The following is an 18,796-nucleotide window of genomic DNA, read 5'->3' on the forward strand; positions in this document are numbered from 1 at the left end:
TTGTTCAGCACACACTCATTACGGTAGCCTACGTATGGGTCAGCTCTGTCCAGAGGATGTCCTCTACAGTACATTTGTCTGGAATAAATCACCCATGGGGGACTAATCAAGCTTTGCTGCATATTCTGTATATAATGTCTGTTTGTATTAGAGTTCAGATGATATGAACACTTCTGCTTGAGAATAACACTCAATTTGAACAACCCAGTGACAGAAAAAAGGACAAGGCTGTGTGGATGCTTCAGGGTGTATAAGGAAGCTGCGTACTCTTCGCTGGTGTGCGGTGCCCCCTCACTTCTCCGCAACGCCATCACAGATGCACTCCAAGTAGGCTGAAAGCATTTCCTCTGTAATCTCATGTGCCCTGTGCTGATTTTACTGCTTCGAGCATGAGGGAAGGATGCGGCGGAGAAGGATGCGTGCAATGCCCAAATTCGGCTGCAATTTGTGGATAAAGAGGGAGGATGAATGAGGGGGTGGAGGAGGTGGGATCTGACAGGAAGGGAGACACCGAGCGATGAGAAATGGAGGGCGAGTGGTTTTAGGTCTTGACAGTGATTCAGATAGCAGAATTAGGAGGGAAGGGAGGCAGGTGGAGCTGAAGTGTCAGAAGACGGTGAAGACGGAGAGGGTATAAGATTCTTTTCATACACTGGAGAAGACAAATGTTTAATCTAGATTAAAAGGTACTGATCATCATATAAAACCTCTGAGTTACCAACATACTGGCTTAGGAGATAAAATGCTGACCATGAACTGCAATGTCTGTAGTATGAATCTGGGGACTTTTGTTGCATCTCTATCGAGCTTGTTTCCTGTCATCTCTCTGCTATTGCCATCTGATAAAGGCATAAAATGCCACCCAAAATAAAATTAATAATAAATGGGACTACTTTTAGACCGACTAAATGAATGAATCAACGAGAAACACATTTATTTAATGACTTTCCTCCTGAAAAGGATGACGTTGTAGTTGCTTATTGTCTGCAGCATGTCGCCATCTGCTGTCCAATCAGAGCTTCTACTTCTTGCTGATGGCCCACAAACACAGCCGCTCTTCCCTTTTGCGTCAAGGCAGCCCGATAAATTCAATACAGGGGAAGTACGGGGTTTTTGCCTTCCAAATAAAGCAGCAACGTGTTTCAAAACAACTAATCGCCCGACAATATTCACCAAATGTTAGATACACGACTTACTTAATCATGAAACAAGTCAAGTTTATAAATCATCGCGGTTAATTCTCAAAAGACAACTGCGTGCCAGCTGAAGCATGTTATACTTTTAAAAGTTCGAACCGGAAACGGATCTATTCCTTTGGTGCAGGCAGGCCAGCTTGACGCGGGTTGCTGCTGACTGAGCTGTCAGCCACGTCACCTCCTCTGAAACAACTTTCCTCTCAGGCCGCTAGAGAAGAAGTTTATGAGTGGACTCAGCTGACATCTTATTTATGTATCTACACGCGTGTAGATAACGAGCAACCGAGCAGCCGGACAGACTCGGGGTCGCCTGCTCAGCTGTTAGCTCCTTCGTTAGCTTCTTAAACGCGTCTTTTCGTGTTCTTTTTGAGCTCGCGCGGCGCGTTCGCTTTTCGTGGCTGCGCAGCTCTGCCCTGTCCCCCGAGGACGCGCGAGGCCCGTCAGGAGTTTTTAGCACAGTTTTGTTTTCGGGACGAACGACAAACAACATGAATATCTTTCGTCTGGCGGGTGACGTGTCACACCTGGTGGCCATCATCATCCTGCTGCTGAAGATATGGAGGTCCAAATCCTGCGCTGGTAGGCTGACACCTTAATGCTCCTGAGCCTGGCACGAGCGTACAGCCTCTGTATGGCAGAAGGCATGCAGTAGTACAGTGTAGATAAACAAATACAGAGTGAGAGGGTTTGATTAGATAGCACTCAGGTGCATTTATGCAGGTATTTGCATTATGCTGAGTGGTTGTGTATGAGCGGGAGCGACGTGGCAATGTTACCAGAGCTATTTACTGCCAGCTCCACCTTTCATGCAGCAGACTGCATCTGTAAAGCAAGCTAAGTCTTCAGAACAGTTGTCTTCTTTTGCTGTCAAATCACAAAACTGTGGGACTCATAGCTGTTTCCTGTCATGCCTGTGAGCTGTTCCTGGATCAGAGAGTGGCCAGTGGCCTGCTGGGGTCAGTGAGTAATCTCATTTTGTGTTTTTATTCCTCTGCAGGTATCTCTGGGAAGTCCCAGGTGCTGTTTGCACTCGTCTTCACCACCAGATACCTTGACTTGTTCACGGTCTTCATCTCTGCTTACAACTCGGTCATGAAGGTGAGAATGTAGCTCTCACGCAGTTTTAAATTACAATGAAAACTCCAACCTGATCTCAAGTCCACAATTTGTCTCCAGATGTTGCCTGTACCAGCCCATACAGCTTAATCCAGGTTCACGCACATGTAGGCACTGTGGCAAAGCAGGCAGCAGACAGCTAACACCTGCAAAACAGCCGCAGACGGGTTGCACGTCTTACCACCAGTGATCACATGGACTTCCATGGCCAATAATCAATATTCAACTCTGTTCTCAGGTGGTGTTCCTGGCTCTCTCCTATGCTACCGTTTACCTGATCTACATGCGCTTTAGGAACACGTACGACTCGGAAAACGACACCTTCCGCGTGGAGTTCCTGCTGGTGCCAGTCATCGGGCTGTCCTTCCTGGAGAACTACGCTTTAACCCCAATGGAGGTAAATAAGCACTCAGATGGTGCTTTCAATACAATTTGCATCCAGGTGTAGAAAAGTTTAAAATCTCTTCTACCAGGGTGTCTCTCAGGGTGTGTAAACATGCAGCTTGAGGGATTTACGGTCAGTTTAAGTTGTTTTTATTAACGTTGCACATATAGGCCGCCATTCGTTTGCACTTTTAGCAGTTTAGCTAATGTGTCTCCCTCCCGATGACTCCATCAAGGTCCTGTGGACCTTCTCCATCTTCCTGGAGGCGGTGGCCATAATGCCGCAGCTCTTCATGATCACCAAGACCGGTGAGGCAGAGTCCATCACCACCCACTACCTGTTCTTCCTCGGCCTCTACCGAGCCCTCTACATAGCCAACTGGGTGTGGCGTTACCACACGGAGGGCTTCTTCGACCAGATCGCCGTGGTGTCCGGCGTCGTGCAGACCATTTTCTACTGCGATTTCTTCTACCTTTACGTCACAAGGGGTGAGTAGAGACTAATACAAGGAGAATGTCTTTTAAATGTCTTTGTCTTTTATAGCTTAAAATACCCGATCTAACATTTCCTATGGCTCAAGCTAGCTAAATGTAGAAAATGTGAATGTGGAAACCTTTCTGCACTTCTGCATTTGTGCTTAGTTTTACATCCTGCCGCTCCAGTTGAGGAGGATGTCCTCTTTGGCAGCAGTTAAAGCAAACTGTGACTGGTTGGGTTGCTGGGAACAGTGGTGTTAGCTCACCTGGTAAAGAGATGAGTGGGAGAATATGAGCTTTATGGCTTCACAAACAAGCTCATGTCTCATCACGCCTGCCTTGCTCTCTCTCTTCGTCCTGTTTACAGTGCTTCGAGGAAGAGGAAAGATAAGCCTGCCGATGCCTGTTTAAAGCAGACGCCTGTGCCGTTCAGCCACCCGCCGGTGCCTGCTGCAGTTCAGTTCGCCCTTCAACTGTATATGCATTTACAATGGGACTAATGGTCGGACATCATTCTGTAGACCAAAATGAGTGCACCTGTAGAAAATTATTTTCTGTCTGATTGGTACTTTGTGTGTGAGTCTGTAGGTGTATGTGCATTCATATTTCGGTGTGCTTGGTCTTTTTTTTTTTTTTTTTCTTCATAAGATGTAAATGTGACACTGGATTAGTGTCCCTGATGTGCACATGGAACTTAAATTCAGGCAAGTGAGTAACACTACGGAAACTGCGTATTTGTCTTTACCCTCACTCTTCGGTTCTGAGAGAGACTGTTAGGATGTCAGATCCACAAAAGTAAAAATGAGGTTTGGCTGTAGCCTTTATGCACGGCACTTAGAGGCAGCTTAGCTTCAGTTTCCACACCGAGACAGAGCCAGGGTGTCTTGTGTTCCAGCTGTAGCAGTGCCCACAGTGGCACGTCGACGGTTCCCACATTCCACCCCATCACCACCACATGTTCGACGGTCTGTCCTGATCATTTGCAGTTATGACAAATATTGTAGTGTTTGTTAATTTGTACTCTGTAATCTCCCACAAATGTTCTCCCCCTTTCTTTCTATTACACTCCCTGAATAGTATGATGTGCCATCACTATCTTTCCTTAAGTATGTTTTTTTATATTTCAATGTATTTCTTCATGGGAGAAAAAAGGGCTAAACATTTTGTCGTGTCTTAAATGAAGCCAAAGATGGAACAGATGTCTGCTGCAGTGTTTGAGTTAAACATTTCTGTCTCTTCTGAGTCACTTCCTCAACCACAGTGTCTTGTTGCATCTGGGATAAAAATGGGGAAATGACGTCAGTGTGTGTTGCATTTCAGTAAAAGAAAGACACAGTGTTTTTGACACTCACACATGTTTTAGGTGCAGTGAGCTGAGTTGTACACCATTTTTCTGACATGACATTTATTATAACGTGAAATCTCTCTGTGCAAGGCTGTGGCTGTGTTCTTTGTTCCCGATCCACGTGGACTGCCACACACCATGTTTACCTTGTAGGGACCACACACATACACACATGAATCCTGGTTGAACAGTATGGTCATTGGGTGCTGGTGCTGATATTAAACAAAGACTGGTAGCATTAGATGTGTGATGCACAGTGAAAAAACACTTTGTTGACTGGTACGTTTCTGAAAACACCTCCCTGGGTGCAGTCTGAGTCTGTATCCCTCAGTGCAGCAACGTCTTCCTGTGTTTATAGAGCACCTTACTCCCTTCTCTCACCGCTCCCTCCACCACTCTTGCAGCTGAACGGATGGAGAGCGGCGAGGCTGCCAGAGCTGCTGCCTTCTCCACCACCTTCACCTTCTTCACAGCTTTCCCTTTCCCCTTGTCCTTCCCCATGATCCCTGCCCCCTCTGCTGCGCCTCTCCCCATCGCAGTCACCAGCTCGGACCAGAAGAGCCTCTCCGCCCTTTTCCTGGCCTCCTCTTCCTCCCTCCTCCTCTCCTCCTCTTCCCTCCACCCCCTCTCTAACGCCAGTCCCTGCTCCTCCTTGCCTTCAGCCTCCTTCTGAAGGGACTCCACCTCGTGCCCTCTTTCTCCCAGAATCCTCTCTTGTGCCTTTCTGATGGCGCTCTCGGCCTCCTTGAACATCTCGTTGCTGTAGCAGCCGCCTCCGTTATCCACCACGTTCTTGTCTATCTTCTTCAGCAGCTGCACGACCTGTTCTGGGCACTCCGTCATCTTGTCATGCTCGCTGTTATCAAGGACGTGGTACCCCCCCTGGCAGCCGCTGACAAATTCTGACAGCTCATCGCTCTCTTCCAGGAAGTCCTCGATGCGTTTTCCCTGCAGCTGGTCTCCCCAGGTGAACAGCACCATGGTAAACCTGGTGGCCCCGGGCCCAAACGTGGCCTTGATCCACTCTAAGGCATCCCTCTCCTCCTGGGTGAACCTGCCGGGCTGCAGGGTCACCAAGAAGGCGTGGGGTCCTGGAGACGACATGACAACACACCGTCCCACCTCTACCATGACCTCCTCAGGTGACAGGTGCGTGTGGAAGAAACCTGGAGTGTCAATCACAGAAATACTCCGCCCGTCGACTGTCAGAGTCTTCCTCTGGCACTGTGTGGTGACGGAGCAGGGGGACACGTCGACCCAGAAGGCGGACCTGCCCAGGATGGTGTTTCCTGAGGAGCTTCTGCCTGTTCCCGTCCTCCCCAGCAGAACAATCCTCAAGGGTTCAGCCTCTGATGTGGGGGGTGATGCTTCACACACTATGGCAAAATTACAGTCCTAGTATATTATTATCATGTTAGAATTATTTGACAGACGTAGCATGTTTAAAGCAGATTTCCCCAAAATACTACACGATTTTCTGGAGAACATGTAAGATTTAAGACCGTATTAAGGGTGATTTATTCATTATAAAAAATATCATTATACAGGCCTATAATGATACTTTAATGACTATTATTCTATACGTGGACAGCAGAGTGATGTCACACACTGGCCTGATCAGTGAAAAGACATATCGACATACCTCCGTGTGACGCAGCGTTTTCAGATGACGACATCCTATCAGACGATAAAGCCCTGGCTTTGCTGGTGACCGTAAATGCGGCAGACGGGTGTCTTCATCAAACTGAGAAGCCCTCCCGCTGTTAACTGTCATTCCCTCCACACCAAACCGCAGAGAGCATCGGTGCATCTGCAGCTGCATCACAGGGTGGAGCAGGCAGGCGCTCCACACCGCGGCGCTGTTACACCCTGACAGCACAACCCCGACGTGATCATGAGGTGAAGACCACCAAACCGGAAGAGTGTTATTAAAACGGCAACATAATAATGCAGTGACCACCAGCACTGATGTTCACTTATGATAATCGCGTGAATGAAGTTGTGCATAGGTATTAATAACGATATTATAATTCCTCGCTGTGGCCACTGGAGGGCAGTGAACACCCAGACTAACTGTAACCACCACAGACTGTCCAGTGGTCGGGTCAGGTCCTCATATTTCTGGTGAAAACCACTGAGTTAAACAATTAAAAGACACAGGCGTGTTTCTAATATTATGTCCAATTTATTTAATATAATATATGTAAAATATGTCATTTATAAAGCAGCCTATTCAGTGGAAGTGCTTGACATGCTCATATACCTGACCACAGACGGTATGTAAAGATCCTCTGTTTTTATATGTAGTCTATGGTCTGGACAATGATGAACATAGCTCTCGAACATGGTTACCCATTGCAAGGTATGGTATGATATAGTATATACTTCCTGTGGGCGTGGTCGCCTCTCCACCCATCCACACTGGGCATTTTTAACAGCAATATATTACTGATGGACTGTTGCTTGTCCACTTGGGGCTTATAATTATGGACATGGCTGCTTTGAGTGACAGCGAGCCACTAGGTTTCAGTAATCAACCTTCATTCAGCCCACCTCAGCTCCACCCCTGCTCCACCTCTTTCTTAGGTGGAGTCACTCAGGAGTTTCTGGTGCACCGCTGCCTCGATTGGGTAGTTTATTTGTGTTCTTGTGTGACTTTGGTGTTTGAACGCATTGGTTAAACCCCTTTAAAACACAAGAACACAAGCAAACTAATCAGAGCAGTGGTAGATGACCACAATAACAGAATCAATTACCCAAGGATTTTTTGGGTAATTGATTCTGTTATTAGTGGTCCCTCCTCTTCCTCTCCTGTTCCTGACGCTGAGCTTTTTCTCACTCATTTTGTAAAGAAGGTGGAGGATGTCAGGTCCTAAATCTCTAACCTCTGGTTCTTTTCCAGACAGTTTTAATCATGTCATTGTTTAAGTAACTACAGTGGGGCTGGCCGGTGGGGAGTCCCAGGTATTTAACCTCTTGGGGGGTTGTAATCCAGGGGAACACACATCAGAAGCCATACTGGATGCAGAATAAGACACCACAGCACACTCCGTCACTGGGTCAGCATCTGGAACAGGCTTCAGACTTGGGTGTGGGGCTCATTTGGCCATGGCCTCCAAGAAGAGGTAAGAATACCTGATGACACGTGGCGACTCTGAACCCAGAGACGGTGACGGCTGACAGTTAGGATAGTGATGCCAACTAGGCTAGTCCATGCAGACGGCCTGCCCCTCTGTGCTGACTCTCTCTACAAACACACATTTTATGACCCTTTGATTTTGAGATAGACCCAAATAAAATAAGTGACAGGTTTTGAAGAATGATGTATTGATCCATTCAGTACTGTAGGCAGACTGTAGTTGGATGGACGGCATAGTTGCTTTAATTACTATCAAATAATCTTTAAATAAAGTAAACTTCCTCTAAATGTATTAGAGAGTTGTTAGCAATTCTGATCAAACAATGCTAATATAAAGTAAAGCTCCATATATTAATAGGAAAAAAAATCAAGCTTATAATTACTGCCAATTAATATTTATACAAGAAAGTGGAGTTTCTTTGTCAGAAAATGATGTTTCTGTAAACTGCTATCATGATTTAATTTTTGTACAGTAGAAAACCAACATTGAGCAGGCCTTTGCTGTAAATAGATTGAATAATCTCATAAAATAAAAAGCTGTCAAGATACTGTTATGAGCTTTAAAGGTCTGTAATGTGAATTTCTTTTTGTGTGTTTTGTGAAATCTGTACTTTGGATAATCTGGATAATCATATGAATTTACAAAAAAGGACTGCATAAAAACAAGTTTTTATTAAAGTAGATAGATAGATAGATAGATAGATAGATAGATAGATAGATAGATAGATAGATAGATAGATAGATAGATATACTTTATTATCCCAAGCTGGGAAATTGCAGTGCAGCAGCAGCATTACACACAGTGAAATAAGTGTATTTAATACTATAAAGAACAAACTATACTTAGAGAAGTATAAAAATAGCAAGCAGTAAAAAGATTATATGCATAATAATAAAAATAGCCAAATAGTGAACAGTAGTAAAAGTATTGCACAAAAAAGAATATCAAATGCAAAATGAAAATCATCATAAGAATATCAAAAGCAAATGACAGTGAAAATAAAGTGTGCCGTGACAGTAAGAACAAACTATATATAATAAAATATCGTAATAGCAAGCAGTAAAAAAATATATACATAATAATAAAATATCAAAAGCAAACAGTAGTGGTAAGAAGTATTGTATTATTATTATTATTATTATCTTCAGCTGTTATTGTACAGTGTAATGGCATGTGGCAGGAAAGATTTCCTGTATCTGTCCCTTCGACAGCGGAGCTGTAGCAGCCTGTGGGAGAAGGTGCTCCGCTGTCTGTCCACTGCGTGATGGAGAGGGTGCTGATCATTGTCCATGATGGATAACAGTTTATTCAGCGTCCTCCTCTCCACCACAGTCTCAAAAGACTCAAGTCTGAGTCCAAGTACAGAGCCAGCCTTCTTGATGATCTTATCAAGTCTGTTGGTGTCGTTGGCTCTGATGCTGCTGCGCCAACATACAACAGCAAAGAAGATGGCGCTGGCAACCACAGACTGGTAGAAGATCTCCAACATTTTGCTGCACACGTTGAAGGATCTCAGTTTCCTCAGGAAGTAGAGTCTGCTCATCCCCTTCTTGTACACAGTCTCTGTGTTGGATTTCCAGTCCAGTCTGATCCGTAGTGGCAGTGAAGGCGTCTTCTTCCTCCTGAAGTCGATCACCATCTCTCTGGTCTTGCTGATGTTCAGCCTCAGGTGGTTCTGTTCAGACCACTCAACAAAGTTGTCTATCAGTGTCCTGTACTCCCCCTCCTCTCCCTCTCTTATACACCCGACAACAGCTGAGTCATCAGAGAACTTCTGCAGGTGACATGACTCAGAGTTGTACTTAAAGTCAGTGGTGCATAAGGTGAAGAGGAAGGGAGAAAGCACAGTCCCCTGCTTAGCTCCTGTATCACTGACCACCACATCAGACAGCCCGCTGCCCAGACGGACAAACTGTGGCCGGCCTGTCAAGTAGTCAGTAATCCAGGAGATCACTGCGTCGTTAACACCCATCCCCCGCAGCTTCTCACCCAATAGCAGAGGTTGAATGGTGTTGAAGGCACTGGAGAAATCAAAGAATGTGATTCTTACAGTGCCTCCTCCACCATCAAGATGCGTATTGGCTCGTTGCAGCAGGTAAATGACAGCGTCCTCGACTCCTAAATGGGGCGGATAGGCAAACTGCAGAGGGTCAAGGAATGCCCTCACCTGTGGACTCAGCTGGGCCAGGACCAGTCTCTCCAGGACTTTCATCACATGGGATGTGAGGGCGACTGGTCTGTAGTCAGCTGGGTCAGATGGCCTCGGCTTCCACAGCCTCGGGACTTTCTCCTGACTCAGGCTCAGGTTGAACAGATGTTCCAGTACAGGAGACAGCTGGCTAGCACAGGTCTTCAGAATCCTGGGTGTGATGCCATCAGGGCCTGCTGCCTTTCGTTGATTGAGTCTTTCCAGCTGCCTCATTACCTGGCCTGAAGTCACTGTTGGGCGGTTAGTGCTGGTGTCCTCGGTGGGGGAAGGGGAGGAGGAGGAGAAGGAGGGGGGGCAGATGGAGAGGTGTTGTGCAGGAGAATGCAGGGGGGTGGTGCTAGCCATTTGGGACAGTGTGGGTGTGTGGGAGGCAGGGGGCGTCTGAGAGGTGGCAGGAGGTGAGCTAAACCTGTTAAAAAACTGGTTGAACTGGTTTGCTCTGTCCAGGCTCCCTGATGTCTGTCTGTCCTTCCCTTCCATCCCTGTGATGTGCTTCATTCCTGTCCACACATCTCTCACACTGTTCTGTTGGAGTCTGTTAGGTCATTTTAAGGTACTTCTGCAGTATCATTAGTTTTTGTGCAGATTTGTAAGAATTGTAAAAGTTTTTTTTTCTTTGTTTACTGTTTTTTGCTTTTATATTGATTTAAAGTTTTACAGTTAAAAGAAGTTGCCGTAAGTTTACATTGAGCAACAGGAGGTGTATTTTTTTATTATTATTATTATTTTTTTTTTTTAACATAGAATTTAATGAAATTTAACATTCAGGACAATTAAGCAATTGAATAATCCTGTCAAAAAATTATATTACACTAGCTTATTATACTAATTTACATATTAACCAATAACTATTAAATCAGACACAATCCTAAAACACAGCTCAAGATTTTATGAAGTAATCATAAATAGACAGATACACAAGGTAATGAGGCTGTACAAAAGCATAAAAACGACCTTGGAGGAACTGAGATGGAGGATAGCTGAGGGGCTGAAGGACTGAGAGTCATGATTGCCGGTTAGTTAGTCACATATACTGAGTTCAATTCATTTCAGTTCAGTTTTATTTATATAGCACCAAATAACGAGAGAGAGAGAGAGTATATGTACATAATACAACACTATGAATAAATAATAATGGCGGTATGTCTAACAGTAATAGCAGTCACAGTTGATGTCAGGCAGGGCCACGTCAGGAGCAATCATCCACAGTCCAGGTTCAGCCGGTATCCATGGAAATATTTCGTCTTTGTTGAAACTTTAGAGAAGTGTTTGTGTTATTTATCTTACCCTCATTGATATAAATGGCACTGCTAATATGGTTTCTTATAGAGTCCATGTCTGTTAGCAGTGTCAGCCACCTCCTGTGTGCTGTATATGTCTGTTGGCTGGTTTCAACATGCTGTTCGCTTTTCTTCATGCTGTTTGAATATTAATATGATGGCTTTCAAAACTGTTCCCTGATAATTTAACAAAATCAGATTTTTTTACATGAAGTATTGACTTAATTTTTAAATCTTTATTTAATTTTATTTATTTTTTTAGTTTGAGTGGGTGCAGCGGAGGGGGCCACTTAGGTGGATGCTTCTTGAAGCATCCAACCAGGTGGTAGAGCTGACCTCCTACACTTGAGGCAGATGGTGTGTGTGACACACAGGCATGGTCACGGGAGCCTGTGTGTGTGGCAGCTGCACCTGCACCATCTGCAGGTGACATGGCTCCATCTCACCTGTCTGAGTGCGTGGAGCCTCCATCACACATGCCCCGGTTGGTGTCTTTTCCTCTTTTTGCCCTGGAAACAAAAACAAACACACCTTCCATCTGGTGTCAGCTGATGGAGACTCTTTGCAGTGACTGTGTTTCATGAGCTCTAGTGTGTTGATGTGTGTAGTGGTGTGTGTAGTGATGTGTGAGCACGGTGTACTGACATTACCGCAGCTGGACCACTCCGGGTGGTGGTGGCCGTTTAGGAGTCATTCTCTCTCTAAATCTACTAATGATCATGCAGACATATTTGTTGACAAAAAACAGATGCCTGAAATCAAACAGCAGATAGAAATATATATAAATATAGATAAAAATAGATATTGATAAAAATAAAGAAGACTGCGATAAGATTATGACTCTGACTTATTGATGATGACCACTGTCGTAGATCATGAAAAACATCCATTTGGATCAAAACTGAGCAAAACTACTTTAAGCTGGAGGTGTTGGCTGGAGGAGCAGGGGCAGGAGGAGGGAAAACCTGTGGGAGCTCATGCAGCAGCTCTCCGTTCCTACACAGACAAAGAGAGACAGATAAACTCATTCGACAGCTGAGAGAGTGTGTGTGAGGATGCAAACAGAAGCTCAGCGGCTAAGCTCACTCGTGTGTGTCTTTGCATGTATGTATGTGTTGCTTACAGGTGTCCAACACAGCGCAGGCTCTGGATGAACCCATCAGGGAGCCTCACCACTGGTGCAGCGTTATTCTGGAGACACAAGCACACACAGAACAGGTGAGTAGATGAGCTACACTGGTGTCATCTGTCCACCAGGTGTCAGGATTTCCCCTCCCTATAAATTCTAATAACTGTTTGAATGAGCTGCTGTGGAGTCCAATCACAGGCGGAGAATCTGCCACGCAGGTAAACAACCATAACATGTCTGAATGTTTCTGCTGAGGGTCACAGATCACAGATCACAGGTCACAGGTGTGTTTCCATGTGAAGGTCAGCTGACCACGGTGCCAAAAGCTGAACAAGTTATTCATGCAATCGAGTCCTGACTCCATTCAGACTGAGCTCAAACTGTGAATGAAAAATTAGCTGAGCTGTTGGTGAAGTAACATCCACCTGCAACATCCAACTGTGGTGTTTTGGGCCTCTAAGCTTTTGTACAAATAATCACTAACTATTCCAAACTTTGCTGGTGGAGGATGGATGTTGACGTTATTGCTGAATAATAAATCAGTTTTTTGTTGAAACACTTGTATCAGAGCTGTTTCACATGCAGTCAACTCACTTAGAGAAGAGAACTTATGATGTTTCACTGATCTAATAATCCTGCAATTTGTTTTAACTTTAAGGTGACTTGAGCTTAGCCTGACACCTGAAACCCTGACACACACACACACAAACACGCACACACACACACACATAAACATACAATCTTATCTTAACAATTGTATATCTGAACAAATAATACAGCCATGCTTCAACAGCACACAGCTTCACCTTCTAGCTAACGAGTTCTAAAATGTGACATTTTGAGTTTTGAGATTTGAACTGCTTTTAAAATTTTCCATTTTAAGATGTCAGAAAACTGAGCAATGAAAAGAAAAAATGACTTAAAAGATCAATCAATCAAAATTAAATTAAATTAAATGTCGCCAGGAGGGCTTCACCAGTTTCATCAAAGACACCACATAGTAACCAGACGAGTTACCTTTCTACCCTTTCTACAGCTCACACTACAGATATTTGTAATATTTCTGGTGCACGTTCCGATAAATGCGCTCCGTATTCACAGCTGTTTTTTTTGCAGGAACATAGGCCACATTTCCTTGTTCCGTGCGAGAACAGACAAACAGATGACTCACCAGTGTTTACAGAGGATTTGGCTTTGTGACATGTGTTTTTATTAAAAACCCATCGCCATTTGTCCTCAAAAAGTGACATTAGAAAATAAACGGTAAAAACTGCCATCATGAAGTGAAAGCAGACCTTTGAAGAGGAGATTTTGAAATAAAATGTTTTGAAATACGAGGAAGTCCTGAAAATAAGACGAATGCAATAACATCTTACTGAGATGAGTTTTTAAAATGATTTCCAAATGATTTTTTCATTTGTGTATTTTATACACAACGTAACAGCAGATCAGGTGAGGAAAGGGCTCAGGAGGATGAAGGCGAGGAAGGCTACTGGCCCTGATGGCATCAGCTCCAGACTGCTGAGAGACTGTGCAGATCAGCTCTGTGGGGTCGTTCTGCACATCTTCAACATGAGCCTCAGCCTGGAGAGAGTTCCTGCCCTGTGGAAAACCTCCTGCGTGGTTCTAATGCTTAAGACTGTGCATCCCAGGGAGCCCAACCACTTCAGGCCAGTAGCCTTGACTTCCTACCTGATGAAGACCTGGAGAGGATTATTCTCAACCATCTCCATCACCTGGTGAACAGTGAGCTGGACCCCTTACAGTTTGCATATCGACCAGGCATTCTTGTGGGAGACGCCATCATCTACCTGCTCTATCGCTCTCTTTCCCACCTGCAGAACACTGGGAGCACAGTGAGGATCATGTTTTTTGACTCCTCCAGTGCTTTCAACACGATCCAGTCATCACTGCTGAGGGAGAAGCTGGAGGGAGCCAAAGTAGACTGTCACCTGGCTGCATGGACTATCGACTACCTCACCAACAGACCGCAGTATGTGAGGCTTCGCGACTGTGTGTCTGATGTGGTAGTTTGGTAGATGGTGATAGACTTCCACAGGAAGGCGCCACAGATCACACTGGTGAACATCCAGGGTTTGGACATTGAGACCGTGGGGCAGTTCAAGTACCTGGGTGTGCACCTCAACAATAAACTGGGCTGGTCCACCAACACTGATGCCCTAAACAGGAAGGGCCAAACTCGTCTCCACCTGCTGAAAAGACTGATGTCCTTTGGAGGACACTGTTAAAAACATTTTATGAGTCTGTGGTTGCATCTGCAATCTTTTATGCAGTGGTCTGCTGGGGCTGTGGAAGCTCTGAGAGGGACAGAGACTGTACAAACTGGTCAGGAGAGCTGGCTGCAGCTCCTTCAGCGACAGACTGCTGCATCCACTCTGCAAGAAGGAACGCTACCGCAGGTCCTTCGTACCAGCTGCTGATGGAGTGTTCGACTCCAGCGTTGCTTAATGCAGCACTGGGTCCATATTCAGACTGTTTCTCAACTAATGTGTGATTCATGTTTACTTCAGCCTACTATCACATACGCAAAATATGTTGTGCAATATTACTTTTTCATTCTCCTTAAGTACTCAACCTATGCACACCTTTTTCGACTGTGACACATATATTCATAACTGTGCAACAGAGTAAATGCTGGAAACTTATCCGTATCCACCATGTGCAATTTCTGCTGAAACTGTGAAAATCTCCTCAAATCTTTGGCAATATATATATGTATATATTAATTTTATGTTTTTTATGGTTCTTGTATAAAATGTACATGTATAATCAATTTATTTTGTATTTTGTATTTTTCTCTTCTACTGTTATTCCTACTGCTATTGCTTGCTCGAATTTCCCCGGCTGGGGATGATTAAATCTTGTCTTATCTTATTTTATATATTGTATTCATGTGGCCATTTATTTCAAGGTTAATTGTTTGGATACTATTGAATACTCTGGAGCTCCATCACAATAATCCCAACAGCAGAAATTGAGAAATAAAAACATATTTATTGGAATCTTTACAGAATAAGTAAGACTGGTGCATCCAACAAATCATCACAGATACAGACTATTTACTACAATGATAGCAATAGATAATGAAACATACACATTTGATTAAAATGACAGTGAAGCCTGAATAGACTCTTCTTCTCAACATCCTCTGACAACAAATAAGAAGATAAAGGTGCTTCGTGAGTACTTCACAGTCCTTCCATAAACCAGGTACAGTGTAAAAAGTGCAGTAACGACAGCAGCAAATAAATACATGATTCTCTTTTTTAAGCTTTTCCCTGTTGACCTCTAACATGCTTCTATTGCATCTGGATCAGCTTTGTGGCATCAGAATGTGAAAGGCCAAAGCTCTCTGTTATAACTCAGTTCATTGTTTAACATGAGGCTTAATGATGGCGAACAGCGGTTATGCCTGACAGGTTTTACCGGGGCTGTTCCCAGATGCCCATCTGAGTCATCCAGCTCTGACTCTTCCCCTCTCCCTCCTCTTCATCACTGGATGGTGTCACATCCTCCTCCTCTGAGCTGCTCTTTCCTGTGCTGTCCCCCCTCATGCGAGGTATCTCACCTTCCTCGCTCCTGGTGTGGCAGAGTATGCAGACCCTCTGTTTCCTAGTGGGGTGAATGTGGTCTATCACTGCTCGCTGTTTGGAGCACGAGTTGCAGACCAAGAAGCCACACTTTCGGCAGTGGTGTCGCCGATTGGTCTGAGAGAACTTGTTGAAGCAGCGCATGCACCTGAAGGCGGCCTGGTCCGGAATCCAGGTCACAGCAAAGGCGGAACCAGGTTGGAGGCGGCCTCCCTGCAGCAGGCTCGACCTACAGTCTTCGATGTGCTCAATCCAGGCCCGCTTCTCCTCTAATGAAGCGGCGGACACGAAGAAGGACTTGCGAGGTGTACGGATCAGCCATTGGTTCCTCAACTCCACACCGTCCTCCATGTCCTCCAGCTGGATGTCCTCTGAAACAACAATGGAAGGTGGATTGTGAATAAGTTTGTGCACCACAAACCAGTGATTCAATTGTTCACAACTTCCCATTTCTGCACAACAACACTACAGGCAGAAACTAGAGTTTGGGCAGTTCTATCCATTATTGCAGGTCATGGTGAGCTCAGCTCAGATGCTCTGATTTGTGGTATTCAGCAACATAAATCATTTGGTTTATAGGAGTGTTTGAGAAATTTGCCTAAAGAACTGCAGCTGCAATGGAGGTGAATGGTATTTTTTGTGATGTTAAAAGCAGTACAAAAAATGCATTCTGCAAACTCAAATATGACTGCTGAGCTAATCTATGGCTGAACTATTTGTTCAAATGACATTAGTTTCAGTCCTCTGTCCAGGTCCCTTATCTTTAGTGCTGGATTAGTGGAAATAAGCAATAATAATCAATCATCTAAAACATGCAAAGTTGTGCAAAGGCAACCAGAAAGCATGAAAGAATGCATTTGTCATATTATCATAGAGTTTGAAGTGATACAAGCGATCAGCATCTTTCTCTCCAGCCGCAGGAGAGGCAGCTGAGCTGCTCACCTAGACGGATGATCTTCTGTTTTTTGTACCAGCGGCCGTACAGCAGGATGCTGCCGTACACCAGCACGTCGTTAAAGAGGAAGAAAACCTTCGGCTGCGGCTTCCGACGGCCCTGCTTCAGCAGCCGGCCCTGGCCCATCAGGACCCGACCCTGTTTGCATAGCGGCCTTCCCGCTGCACCGAATGAGATCTCCACCGCCCGGATGCGCTCGCAGTTCTCCTTGTCAAACGTCATCTTGTTCATCGTGGCGATCTTGATACCTGTGCAGCGTTGGGATCGCGAATGAGCAAGGTGTCTGCTGCAGCGGCGCTATTTAAGGCATCTTCAGCTGGTGACTCAGGGGACTTTCACTGACAAACACGTTACGCGAGGAAATTTACCTGCGCTGAGAGGGAGTGGTGGCCTGTCAGCGCAGACAAACGCGTTTCCTCTGCCAATTCTGAGCAAAAAATAACATGACACCAGAGGTGAAGAGTAACCACTGAGGCACTCAGTGAGGTGCTTTACTGGAGAATTGACATGTTGCACCGCTTTATACTTCAAAAACTACATCTCAGAGGAAAAAATATTGCACTTTTTGTACTTCTCTACTTTTATTTAGCAGATACAATTGCTAGTTTAATTATTAAAAAAGGAATTTACATGCAAAGCATAAGATTAAACACCCAACAGCATATAAAGTGACTAAAATGACCTACACCTCTATCAACTGCAGCATTAAAAAATGACTTTCGTTTTAATGCATCAATAATAATAATCTGATAATAGAATAATATAACACTAACGGATACTTCTGCATGATGAGTACTCTCTCTGAGTACTCTTGTTGCTAATGCTTTTATATAAGTAACATTAAACATTAAAAGAAGTCGTGCTTTTAATGGAGTGCAGTCTTCTGGTGTTTCTGCATGGCACAGTCTGCAGCCATACTCTCAGCTATGTGCGCTGGCAGACATTGACATTTTTGTGACAGCGGTTGAGCAGCTCAGCTTGAATAATAAGCACTTCTTTCAAGCAGCAAACAGCCACAAACTATGTAAGCCATCCAGATCCAGGCTACAACAACAGCCACCAACGCTTCTCGTCAGCGGTGATGCTGTTGTGCATGGCACAGTGCAATGGAAACTCCAAAGGAAATACAAGGGGAACCACCGCGGTCTAAGCTAGGTAAGGAATCTTTTCTTAGCCTAGGAAGGCTCGAAACAGGAGCAACCAGCTACACTGGTTCTGTTCAAAAGTACCAAAATTCACCAACCAGCCTCTCTTAAGTTCATATATAATGTAAAAACATGCAAAGAGATGCTTACAGCCCATCATTTCTTCCTATTATTATTATATTGTTTCTTTCTTCTTTCTTCTTATTCATATGTCATAAGTTCATGTTTACACACACACACACGTTATGTTTTTTTTTGTCTTATTAGTTTATGTTCTTATGGCCCTGTTCCACGAGTCTTATCTCTCGTTCCTTCTCTGTTATCTCTGTCAAGTCACCGTGTTCTGTGTTGTCCTGCTATATGGGACAACAGAGGTGTTTCATCCGTGACAGAGTGCACGATAGACTTGTCTGACTAGATTGTCCAGCAGTGTAAACATCAAGGCCAAGATAAGCCTTACTGTGTGAAAACACGCAGTTCGTAACAGGCAGGAAAATCAACGTCTGGGTCCTCTGAAAATGTCGTGCAGAGGTTTGTTGTTGGGCTGCATTAAGGCCTTTCAGGACCAGATCCTTTTGTGTTCGCGTTATATTTCTGAGTCAGCCTTAAGCTCTTACTGAAGTTTGAAAAACATGGAAATTAAAGGTGTATGTGATCAACAAACAAAAGTTTGGCCCTGAATCGTTGCATCTCTTTTATCTCGAAAGGTGAAAAGCTCCTACAGTAAGTTGCGCAGTTGAAAACGGCCGTTCTTCCTCTTCCTCGAGTTTCAAATATATTCAGGAAGACCGTAGATTGCGTGAGCCGTG

At 44.6% G+C, this 18,796-nt stretch overlaps 3 protein-coding genes across 3 annotated transcripts; 1 reads left to right on the plus strand and 2 right to left on the minus strand.

The window, feature by feature from the left end:
* Positions 1 to 1,365: 1,365 nt before the first annotated feature.
* kdelr3 (KDEL endoplasmic reticulum protein retention receptor 3) lies at positions 1,366 to 4,598 on the plus strand. The gene is made up of 5 exons (XM_041957099.1): positions 1,366 to 1,775; positions 2,194 to 2,294; positions 2,551 to 2,709; positions 2,933 to 3,185; positions 3,541 to 4,598. The coding sequence occupies exons 1-5, from the start codon at positions 1,685 to 1,687 to the stop codon at positions 3,582 to 3,584; spliced, it is 648 nt and encodes a 215-aa protein (XP_041813033.1). The 5' UTR covers positions 1,366 to 1,684; the 3' UTR covers positions 3,585 to 4,598.
* A 247-nt stretch (positions 4,599 to 4,845) lies between these two features.
* LOC121620443 (GTPase IMAP family member 7-like) lies at positions 4,846 to 6,194 on the minus strand. Its single transcript, XM_041956481.1, has 2 exons — positions 6,161 to 6,194; positions 4,846 to 5,894 (listed from the first exon to the last, which is right to left on the minus strand). The coding sequence occupies exons 1-2, from the start codon at positions 6,192 to 6,194 to the stop codon at positions 4,846 to 4,848; spliced, it is 1,083 nt and encodes a 360-aa protein (XP_041812415.1).
* Positions 6,195 to 15,271: 9,077 nt separating this feature from the next.
* plekhf1 (pleckstrin homology domain containing, family F (with FYVE domain) member 1) lies at positions 15,272 to 17,155 on the minus strand. The gene is made up of 2 exons (XM_041957312.1): positions 16,830 to 17,155; positions 15,272 to 16,258 (listed from the first exon to the last, which is right to left on the minus strand). Exons 1-2 carry the CDS (start codon positions 17,071 to 17,073, stop codon positions 15,720 to 15,722), a joined length of 783 nt encoding a protein of 260 aa, XP_041813246.1. The 5' UTR covers positions 17,074 to 17,155; the 3' UTR covers positions 15,272 to 15,719.
* Positions 17,156 to 18,796: the final 1,641 nt, after the last annotated feature.

Source organism: Chelmon rostratus, chromosome 17 (genome assembly GCF_017976325.1).
Source record: "Chelmon rostratus isolate fCheRos1 chromosome 17, fCheRos1.pri, whole genome shotgun sequence".
Classification (NCBI taxonomy): domain Eukaryota; kingdom Metazoa; phylum Chordata; class Actinopteri; order Chaetodontiformes; family Chaetodontidae; genus Chelmon; species Chelmon rostratus.